This window comes from Apteryx mantelli, chromosome 17 (genome assembly GCF_036417845.1).
Source record: "Apteryx mantelli isolate bAptMan1 chromosome 17, bAptMan1.hap1, whole genome shotgun sequence".
Taxonomy (NCBI): Eukaryota; Metazoa; Chordata; class Aves; order Apterygiformes; family Apterygidae; genus Apteryx; species Apteryx mantelli.
Window position 1 is genome coordinate 8,808,108 of NC_089994.1, and position 11,278 is coordinate 8,819,385.

An 11,278-nucleotide genomic window follows, 5' to 3' on the forward strand; every position below is an offset into this window, starting at 1 on the left:
TGCTGTGCCGTGGGCAGGCAGGGGTGTAAGAGGGAGTCTGGGGTCTGCAGATGTCCCTGGCCAGCCTGGGTGTCCCTGGCCGGTCCTGTGGGCACAGGAGGGGTTTTGCTGCTCTGTCACTCGCTGACCTGCCGCTTTCTGCCCTCTCTCCTCTCATTCTGCAGGTTCCCTGGTCCAGGCAGCGCTGACTCAGCAGCCGGCCTCGGTGTCCGTGTCCCCGGGAGAAACCGCCCGGATCACCTGCTCTGGGAGTAGTGGCAGCTACGGCAGTATCTATGGCTGGACCCAGCAGAAACCTGGCGGTGCCCCGGTCACTGTGATTTATTATAATGACAAGAGACCCTCGAACATCCCTGCGCGATTCTCCGGTTCCAAGTCTGGCTCCACAGGCACGTTAACCATCACTGGGGTGCAACCCGAGGACGAGGCCGTGTATTACTGTGGTGGTGGCTATGCTAGTGGTTGGACTGGTGCCACAGTGCCCCAGAGCAATGGGGAAGTGTGACACAACCGTCCCGCCATTGCAAGCACCATTGAACAGTGTCTGCTGTCCCCGTGTGATTGTCACACAGGTCCCAACCACAGCCTTCCCTGCACTGCCCCACACTGCCCGTGGCTTTGTCCTGCTTTAAGGTCCCCTGGGCTGTTTTTGGTCCTCCGTCATTCAGCAGCTCACGGGGAGGGAACAGACCCCAGAGTGGTGGGACCGAGCTGGGCCCTGCCTCCTGCTTGCGCTGCCAGGACGAGGTGCCCGTGCATGGCCAGGCTGGCACCCAGGGCCCTGCCGGGTGCCCTCGCTGCCCTCCTGCCCGTGCAGCTCCACCAGGAGCGACCGGGGCGCTGTGCATCTGCTCGTCCATTTTGGGGATGGTCTAAGACAGGGAGAGGAGTGCAGAGAGGTGCTGGGATCTGCATCGTGGGGGCCATTCAGCCCTCATGAGGCTGCGATCTGAGCAGCCTGCTGCCGAGGGCCCTGGTGTGAGTGGGTCTGGGACCAGCCTCCTCCTGCTGTCCCTTGTGCCCTGTGTTGTTTCCTGAGGCTTTGCTCTCGCGCCCGTGGAAGTGTGTCTTGCGCAGCCCTGTTGAGCTGGACATGTCCCCGTGCTCTCCGTCAGCCATCGCCTCTCGCCTTGGCTCACTGTGGCCCAGACCCAGATGCCCCAAGGGCTGTCCCAAGGGCTGGGTGCTGACGGCCGGCCGTGCCTTGGGGCTGCCCAGCCTCAGCCCTGGGTCCTGGCCAGCCCTGGGGGCAGCAGCAGCAGCAGCAGGCAGGCGGCGCAGGATCTGGCTACGGCCTCCCCAGAAGGGGGTGCCTGGGGTTGGGGGCTGGCACGCTGCGTGTCCCATTCTCCAGGGCCTGTGGGCACATTGAGTCCCGTCCTGTCCGGATGCGTGGGGGGGCTTTGCTGCTCCGGCACTTGCTGACCTCCTGTTTTCTCCCTTCTCTGCCTTCCTCTTCCTGCCTCCCCGGTCCAGGCAGCGCTGACTCTGTGTCCCCAGGAGAAACCGCCCGGATCACCTGCTCTGGTGGTAGCAGCAGCTATGCTTATGGCTGGTTCCAGCAGAAGCCTGGCAGTGCCCCGGTCACTGTGATATATAGTAACGACAAGAGACCCTCGAACATCCCTGCGCGATTCTCCGGTTCCACATCTGGCTCCACAGGCACGTTAACCATCACTGGGGTGCAAGCCGAGGACGAGGCTGTGTATTACTGTGGTGGCTGGCTTGACAGTGCTGATCACCATGACACCGAGCAATGGGGAAGTGAGAGACAAACCTGCTGCAGTGCCAGGGCCCCTCAGTTCCCTGCTGCTGCTGGGACCTGGCGGTGGAGCAGCAGACGTGCCGGTGAGGCAGAGCCGCCATGGGGCGCGTGCCCTGCTGCAGCACGACCCATCCGTGGTGCCCGCAGTGGTACAGCCCCCGTCCAGCCCTGCCCCAGTCTCTGCCCATCGGCGTCTCTGGGCCACGTGCACCCCAGGGAGGGCAGCGCTGGGGAAAGGGAAGCACCACAGGCAGGTAGCTTTTCTCCCAGGCCCAGCGGCTCCTGGCCTGTGTGCGAGGGCATCCAGGGGTGTCCGGGGATGCCTGTGCTGTGGGGCCAAGGAAGGCTTGGGTCAGCGAGTGTCCTGCGTGATGGTCAGCGAGAAAACCTGTGGGCTGCGCCAGCACTGGCTGCGTTTGCCCGTTCCTGGCCTGTTGGGCTTGTGATCAGCCCATGGGGGGGCACAGGTGGCGTGCCCAGAGGTCGGCGCCAGGCGTCTGCAGTGGTGCTGTGGAGGTGTAGCCTGGGGACAAGGAAAGGCCTTGAAAAGCAGGGCCCCGTGGGCAAAGAAGGAAGGGGAAGGAGCCAAGAGAGAAAAGCAGCAGAGCACGAGGGCAATGAAGGTGCTGGGGCTGGGGAAGTCCCGGAGTTGCAGAGGTTGGATGCACCTCTGGCGAGCATCTCATCCAGCCGCCGTGGCCTTCGCAGGGTTGAGTAGTGCGGGCTGTGCAGGTGCTGTCCCGTTGGGATTTGCCTGTCTCCAGGGATGGAGACTTCACAGGCTCTCTGGGCACCCTTTGCCAGGGCTTGACCACCTTCAGGGGAGAAGAATCTTTTTCTTGCGTGTAAATGGAGCTTCCTGCATTTCAGTTTGCACTCGCATCCTCTCATCCTGTCTCGGGCTGCCTCTGGGAAGAGCCTGGCTCTGTCTTCTTTCCTCCCCCCATCAGGTATTGATAAGCATTGATGAGCTTCTCCCTGAGCCTTCCCTTCTGCGAGCCAGACAGTCCCAGGTCTCTCCTCAGGCTCTTCCCCATATGAGAGATGCTCCAGTGCCTTCAGCACCCTCGTGGCCCTTTGCTGACCCCCATCTCTCTTGTGCTGGGGAGCCCGGAGGTGGACGCAGTGCTGCAGAAGTGGCCTCAGCAGGGTCTCGGGTGTTGTTCTTACTCAAGTGCAGGAGTTGGCATCTCTGTTTGTGGGAAAGGGTGTGGGACAGGTGCAGCAGTGCAGGGCAGGAATTGTGGTGGGTACGGGCAGGAATGTGTGGGGCCTGTGTGGGGCCAGGGACACACGTGTGAGAGGGTCAGATGTGGAGCGTGGGGGTGTTCCCAGTGGTGGGCATCGTCCCAGCCCCACGGTGGGGTGGTTGGAGCTGTGAGGGCCGCCTGCTCCCCTGCCTGCTCCAGGAGCCCGGCTCTCCCAGGCCCTCTGTCCCTGCTCTGCTCGTCCCGGTCTGGGGATGAGCGGTCCACGCGTGCCTGGGTTTTGGCATGTGCGGTGGGACGTGTCTCCGCTCTGAGGCCTCGGACAAGCCCCGCTGCGTCTAACGTGGCCGATCTGGGCTGGGAGCGGGAAGGGCGGAGGGGAGGGAGGCGCGGGCAGGTTTTGGTGGTGAGCGCGGGGCAGATTTGCATGGAGGGGCCGTGCCGCGGGCGGGCGGGGGTTTAAGAGGGAGTCGGGGGTCCGCGGCAGAGCCCCGTCGGCGTGGGGACGCGTAGCTGGTGGGATCGCGCCATGGCCTGGGCTCCTCTCCTCCTCGCGGTGCTCGCCCACGGCACAGGTGCCCTGGCCAGCCTGGGTGTCCCCGTCCGGGGCCTGCGGGCACAGGGGCCCCGTGGGGTCTCGCTGCCTGGGGGGGCTTTGCTGCTCTGTCACTCGCTGACCTGCCGCTTTCTGCCCTCTCTCCTCTCCCTCTGCAGGTTCCCTGGTCCAGGCAGCAGTGACTCAGCCGGCCTCGGTGTCCGTGTCCCCGGGAGAAACCGCCCGGATCACCTGCTCTGGGGGTAGTGGCAGCTACTATGGCTGGTTCCAGCAGAAACCTGGCAGTGCCCCGGTCACTGTGATATACCTTAATGACAAGAGACCCTCGAACATCCCTGCACGATTCTCCGGTTCCACATCTGGCTCCACAAACACGTTAACCATCACTGGGGTGCAACCCGAGGACGAGGCCGTGTATTACTGTGGTGGTTATGCTGCTAGTGGTACTGATGCCACAGTGCCCCAGAGCAATGGGGAAGTGTGACACAAACATCCTGCCATTGCAAGCACCATTGAACAGTGTCTGCTGTCCCCGTGTGATTGTCACACAGGTCCCAACCACAGCTTTTCCTGCACTGCCCGTGGCTTTGTCCCCTGGGCTGTTGCCGTCCCCCATCATTCAGCAGCTCACGGGGAGGGAACAGACCCCAGAGTGGTGGGACCGTGCTGGGCCCTGCCTCCTGCTTGCGCTGCCAGGACGAGGTGCCCGTGCATGGCCAGGCTGGCACCCAGGGCCCTGCCGGGTGCCCTCGCTGCCCTCCTGCCCGTGCAGCTCCGCCAGGAGCGACCGGGGCGCTGTGCATCTGCTCGTCCATTTTGGGGATGGTCTAAGACAGGGAGAGGAGTGCAGAGAGGTGCTGGGATCTGCATCGTGGGGGCCATTCAGCCCTCATGAGGCTGCGATCTGAGCAGCCTGCTGCGGAGGGCCCTGGCGTGAGTGGGTCTGGGACCAGCCTCCTCCTGCTGTCCCTTGTGCCCTGTGTTGTTTCCTGAGGCTTTGCTCTCGCGCCCGTGGAAGTGTGTCTTGCGCAGCCCTGTTGAGCTGGACATGTCCCCGTGCTCTCCGTCAGCCATCGCCTCTCGCCTTGGCTCACTGTGGCCCAGAGCCCGGATGCCCCAAGGGCTGTCCCAAGGGCTGGGTGCTGACGGCCGGCCGTGCCTTGGGGCTGCCCAGCCTCAGCCCTGGGTCCTGGCCAGCCCTGGGGGCAGCAGCAGCAGCAGGCAGGCGGCGCAGGATCTGGCTACGGCCTCCCCAGAAGGGGGTGCCTGGGGTTGGTGGCTGGCACGCTGCGTGTCCCATTCTCCAGGGCCTGTGGGCACATTGAGTCCCGTCCTGTCCGGATGCGTGGGGGGGCTTTGCTGCTCCGGCACTTGCTGACCTCCTGTTTTCTCCCTTCTCTGCCTTCCTCTTCCTGCCTCCCCGGTCCAGGCAGCACTGACTCCCACCGTCTCCCATAGCATCCTGATAGACAAGCTCAGGAAGTGTGGGTTAGATGAGTGGACAGTGAGGTAGATTGAGAACTGGCTGAATGGCAGAGCTCAGAGAGTTGTGATCAGTGGCGCAGAGTCTAGTTGGGGGCCTGTAGCTAGCGGTGTCCCCCAGGGGTCAGTACTGGGTCCAGTCTTGTTCAACTTCTTCATCAATGACCTGGATGAAGGGACAGAGTGCACCCTCAGCAAGTTTGCTGACGATACAAAACTGGGAGGAGTGGCCGATACGCCAGAGGGCTGTGCTGCCATTCAGAGAGACCTGGACAGGCTGGAGAGGTGGGTGGAGAGGAACCTCATGAAGTTCAACAAAGGGAAGTGCAGGGTCCTGCCCCTGGGGAGGAATAACCCCATGCAGCAGTACAGGTTGGGGGTTGACCTGCTGGAAAGCAGCTCTGCGGAGAAGGACCTGGGAGTGCTGGTGGACACCAAGTTAAGCATGAGGCAGCAACGTGCCCTTGTGGCCAAGAAGGCCAATTGTATCCTGGGGTGCATCAGGAAGAGTGTTGCCAGCAGGTCGAGGGAGGTGATTCTCCCCCTCTGCTCAGCCCTGGTGAGGCCACATCGGGGGTACTGCGTCCAGTTCTGGGCTCCCCAGTACAAGAGGGATGTGGCACTACTGGAGCAAGTCCAGTGAAGGGCCACAAAGATGATTAGGGGACTGGAGCATCTCTCTTATGAGGAAAGGCTGAGAGAGCTGGGCCTGTTTAGCCTGGAGAAGAGAAGGCTGAGAGGAGATCTTATCAACGTGTACAAGTATCTGAAGGGAGGGTGTCGAGAGGATGGGGCCAGACTCTTTTCAGTGGTGCCGAGCGACACGACGCGAGGCAACGGGCACAAACTGAAACACAGACACTTCCATGTGAACATGAGGAAAAACTTTTTCACTGTGAGGGTGACAGAGCACTGGAACAGGTTGCCCCGAGAGGTGGTGGAGTCTCCTTCTCTGGAGATATTCAAAACGCACCTGGATGCAATCCTGTGCAATGTGCTCTAGGTGACCCTGCTTGAGCAGGGGGGTTGGACTAGATGATCTCCAGAGGTCCCTTCCAACCTCAGCGATTCTGTGATTCTGTGACTCCGTGTCCCCAGGAGAAACCGCCCGGATCACCTGCTCTGGTGGTAGCAGCAGCTATGCTTATGGCTGGTTCCAGCAGAAGCCTGGCAGTGCCCCGGTCACTGTGATATATAGTAACGACAAGAGACCCACCAACATCCCTGCACGATTCTCCGGTTCCACATCTGGCTCCACAGGCACGTTAACCATCACTGGGGTGCAAGCCGAGGACGAGGCTGTGTATTACTGTGGTGGCTGGCTTGACAGTGCTGATCACCATGACACCGAGCAATGGGGAAGTGAGAGACAAACCTGCTGCAGTGCCAGGGCCCCTCAGTTCCCTGCTGCTGCTGGGACCTGGCGGTGGAGCAGCAGACGTGCCGGTGAGGCAGAGCCGCCATGGGGCGCGTGCCCTGCTGCAGCACGACCCATCCGTGGTGCCCGCAGTGGTACAGCCCCCGTCCAGCCCTGCCCCAGTCTCTGCCCATCGGCGTCTCTGGGCCACGTGCACCCCAGGGAGGGCAGCGCTGGGGAAAGGGAAGCACCACAGGCAGGTAGCTTTTCTCCCAGGCCCAGCGGCTCCTGGCCTGTGTGCGAGGGCATCCAGGGGTGTCCGGGGATGCCTGTGCTGTGGGGCCAAGGAAGGCTTGGGTCAGCGAGTGTCCTGCGTGATGGTCAGCGAGAAAACCTGTGGGCTGCGCCAGCACTGGCTGCGTTTGCCCGTTCCTGGCCTGTTGGGCTTGTGATCAGCCCATGGGGGGGCACAGGTGGCGTGCCCAGAGGTCGGCGCCAGGCGTCTGCAGTGGTGCTGTGGAGGTGTAGCCTGGGGACGAGGAAAGGCCTTGAAAAGCAGGGCCCCGTGGGCAAAGAAGGAAGGGGAAGGAGCCAAGAGAGAAAAGCAGCAGAGCACGAGGGCAATGAAGGTGCTGGGGCTGGGGAAGTCCCGGAGTTGCAGAGGTTGGATGCACCTCTGGCGAGTGTCTCATCCAGCCGCCGTGGCCTTCGCAGGGTTGAGTAGTGCGGGCTGTGCAGGTGCTGTCCCGTTGGGATTTGCCTGTCTCCAGGGATGGAGACTTCACAGGCTCTCTGGGCACCCTTTGCCAGGGCTTGACCACCTTCAGGGGAGAAGAATCTTTTTCTTGCATGTAAATGGAGCTTCCTGCATTTCAGTTTGCACTCGCATCCTCTCGTCCTGTCTCGGGCTGCCTCTGGGAAGAGCCTGGCTCTGTCTTCTTTCCTCCCCCCGTCGGGTATTGATAAGCATTGATGAGCTTCTCCCTGAGCCTTCCCTTCTGCGAGCCAGACAGTCCCAGGTCTCTCCTCAGGCTCTTCCCCATATGAGAGATGCTCCAGTGCCTTCAGCACCCTCGTGGCCCTTTGCTGACCCCCATCTCTCTTGTGCTGGGGAGCCCGGAGGTGGACGCAGTGCTGCAGAAGTGGCCTCAGCAGGGTCTCGGGTGTTGTTCTTACTCAAGTGCAGGAGTTGGCATCTCTGTTTGTGGGAAAGGGTGTGGGACAGGTGCAGCAGTGCAGGGCAGGAATTGTGGTGGGTACGGGCAGGAATGTGTGGGGCCTGTGTGGGGCCAGGGACACACGTGTGAGAGGGTCAGATGTGGAGCGTGGGGGTGTTCCCAGTGGTGGGCATCGCCCCAGCCCCACGGTGGGGTGGTTGGAGCTGTGAGGGCCGCCTGCTCCCCTGCCTGCTCCAGGAGCCCGGCTCTCCCAGGCCCTCTGTCCCCGCTCCGCTCGTCCCGGTCTGGGGATGAGCGGTCCACGTGTGCCTGGGTTTTGGCATGTGCGGTGGGACGTGTCTCCGCTCTGAGGCCTCGGACAAGCCCTGCTGCATCTAACGTGGCCGATCTGGGCTGGGAGCGGGAAGGGCGGAGGGGAGGGAGGCGCGGGCAGGTTTTGGTGGTGAGCGCGGGGCAGATTTGCATGGAGGGGCCGTGCCGCGGGCGGGCGGGGGTTTAAGAGGGAGTCGGGGGTCCGCGGCAGAGCCCCGTCGGCGTGGGGACGCGTAGCTGGTGGGATCGCGCCATGGCCTGGGCTCCTCTCCTCCTCGCGGTGCTCGCCCACGGCACAGGTGCCCTGGCCAGCCTGGGTGTCCCCGTCCGGGGCCTGTGGGCACAGGGGCCCCGTGGGGGTCTCGCTGCCTGGGGGGGCTTTGCTGCTCCGTCGCTCGCTGACCTGCCGCTTTCTGCCCTCTCTCCTCTCCCTCTGCAGGTTCCCTGGTCCAGGCAGCGCTGACTCAGCAGCCTGCCTCGGTGTCCGTGTCCCCGGGAGAAACCGCCCGGATCACCTGCTCTGGGGCTAGCAGCAGCTACTATGGCTGGTTCCAGCAGAAACCTGGCAGTGCCCCAGTCACTGTGATATATGATAACACCAAGCGACCCTCGAACATCCCTGCACGATTCTCCGGTTCCAAGTCTGGCTCCACGGGCACGTTAACCATCACTGGGGTGCAACCCGAGGACGAGGCCGTGTATTACTGTGGTGGTGGCTATGCTAGTGGTTGGACTGGTGCCACAGTGCCCCAGAGCAACGGGGAAGTGTGACACAAACATCCTGCCATTGCAAGCACCATTGAACAGTGTCTGCTGTCCCCGTGTGATTGTCACACAGGTCCCAACCACAGCCTTCCCCGCACTGCCCATGGCTTTGTCCCCTCGGCTGTTGCCATCCCCCATCATTCAGCAGCTCACGGGGAGGGAACAGACCCCAGAGTGGTGGGACCGTGCCGGGCCCTGCCTCCTGCTTGCGCTGCCAGGACGAGGTGCCCGTGCATGGCCAGGCTGGCACCCAGGGCCCTGCCGGGTGCCCTCGCTGCCCTCCTGCCCGTGCAGCTCCGCCAGGAGCGACCGGGGCGCTGTGCATCTGCTCGTCCATTTTGGGGATGGTCTAAGACAGGGAGAGGAGTGCAGAGAGGTGCTGGGATCTGCATCGTGGGGGCCATTCAGCCCTCATGAGGCTGCGATCTGAGCAGCCTGCTGCGGAGGGCCCTGGCGTGAGTGGGTCTGGGACCAGCCTCCTCCTGCTGTCCCTTGTGCCCTGTGTTGTTTCCTGAGGCTTTGCTCTCGCGCCCGTGGAAGTGTGTCTTGCGCAGCCCTGTTGAGCTGGACATGTCCCCGTGCTCTCCGTCAGCCATCGCCTCTCGCCTTGGCTCACTGTGGCCCAGAGCCCGGATGCCCCAAGGGCTGTCCCAAGGGCTGGGTGCTGACGGCCGGCCGTGCCTTGGGGCTGCCCAGCCTCAGCCCTGGGTCCTGGCCAGCCCTGGGGGCAGCAGCAGCAGCAGGCAGGCGGCACAGGATCTGGCTACGGCCTCCCCAGAAGGGGGTGCCTGGGGTTGGTGGCTGGCACGCTGCGTGTCCCATTCTCCAGGGCCTGTGGGCACATTGAGTCCCGTCCTGTCCGGATGCGTGGGGGGGCTTTGCTGCTCCGGCACTTGCTGACCTCCCGTTTTCTCCCTTCTCTGCCTTCCTCTTCCTGCCTCCCCGGTCCAGGCAGCGCTGACTCAGCAGCCGGCCTCGGTGTCCGTGTCCTCAGCAGAAACTGCTCAGACCACCCGCTCCAGGGCTAGCAGCGGCTATGCTTATGGCTGGTTCCAGCAGAAGCCTGGCAGTGCCCCGGTCACTGTGATATATGGTAATGACAAGAGACCCTCGAACATCCCTGCACGATTCTCTGGTTCCAAGTCTGGCTCCACAGGCACGTTAACCATCACTGGGGTGCAAGCCGAGGACAAGGCCATGTATTACTGTGGTAGCTATGCTGGTAGTGGTACTGGTGCCACGGCACCCCAGAGCAGTGGGGAAGTGAGACTCAAACCCGGGAGCATCAAAGAGGCAGGTTTTGTGTCCGCCTTCCTCTCAGCCGTGCAGGGTGGTGTCCCCAGCTCGGGAGACTCCTGTTTCCCATGCTAGAGTGGTTCCCTGTGTCTGGGGGTTGTCAGTCTGCCCCTGGCGCCAGGGCCCTGGTGCTGCCAAGGCCCTGTCTGGGCTCGGCCTCGCTACCCAAGTCCATGTGAGGGGCAGAGGGAGCAGGTGGGGCAGAGTCAAAGAGGTGGTCAAGAAAGACCATGGGTGCAGGGCACATGCTGGTTCCTGTCCGCTCTGCACGGCCATTTCTGTGAATGTCCTGCCTTTCCTGTCCTGGGACCCCGGGCCCATCTTGTCTCTGTCCCCACAAAAGGCACCATGTGACCTTGTTGCCAGCCCTGCTCCCTGTTGCTGCTGGCGGCTCCCTGCTCCCCCTGGAGCTGCCCCTTTGCTGGGATGTGCTGAGCTGGGATGTGCAGAGCTGGAGTCTGCTCCCCAAGCGTGCCCCTGCTGCAGGTCCCTTCTCCTCCTGCTGTGGTGTTCCCCGTCGCTGCTGCTCCCGCTCTCCTTGCAGGGCCCTTGGAGCTCTGTCCTTGTGCTCTGTGTGTGGGGCTGTTGGTCTGTCTGTTGCATGGGGTCCTGTGGGTTAAGATCCTGTTCCTGTCCTGCTGTTTGGGGGAACTTTGCTGCTCTGTCGCTTGCTGACCTGCTGCTTTCTACCCTCTCTCCTCTCCCTCTGCAGGTTCCCTGGTCCAGGCAGCGCTGACTCAGCCGGCCTCGGTGTCTGTGTCCCCGGGAGAAACCGCCCGGATCACCTGCTCTGGGGCTAGCAGCTACAACAACTATGGCTGGACCCAGCAGAAACCTGGTGGTGCCCTGGTCACTGTGATATATAAGGACAACCAGAGACCCTCGAACATCCCTGCACGATTCTCCGGTTCCAAGTCTGGCTCCACGGGCACGTTAACCATCACTGGGGTGCAAGCCGAGGACGAGGCCGTGTATTACTGTGGTGGTAGCAGTGATTGCACGGTGACCCCGGGGAATAGGGAAGTGTGACACAAATGTCCCGCCATTGCAGGGACCATTGAACGGTGTCTGCTGTCCCCGTGTGATGGTTGTGCAGGTCCCCACCACAGCCCTCCCCGCGCAGCCTCGCTCTACCTGTGGTCTGCAGTGGTGCTGTGGAGGTGTAGCCTGGGGACGAGGAAAGGCCTTGAAAAGCAGGGCCCCGTGGGCAAAGAAGGAAGGGGAAGGAGCCAAGAGAGAAAAGCAGCAGAGCACGAGGGCAATGAAGGTGCTGGGGCTGGGGAAGTCCCGGAGTTGCAGAGGTTGGATGCACCTCTGGCGAGCATCTCATCCAGCTGCCGTGGCCTTCGCAGGGTTGAG

At 62.8% G+C, this 11,278-nt stretch overlaps 1 protein-coding gene across 1 annotated transcript in view; it reads left to right on the plus strand.

The window, feature by feature from the left end:
- Positions 1-3,822, plus strand: part of LOC106486286 (vacuolar protein sorting-associated protein 29-like) — a 31,130-nt gene extending 27,308 nt beyond the window's left edge. The window contains exon 5 of the mRNA XM_067307335.1: positions 3,688-3,822. Coding sequence (XP_067163436.1) covers positions 3,688-3,775 — 88 coding nt within the window. The 3' untranslated portion in view covers positions 3,776-3,822. The remainder of the gene's footprint in view (positions 1-3,687) is intronic.
- The last annotated feature ends 7,456 nt before the right edge of the window (positions 3,823-11,278 follow it).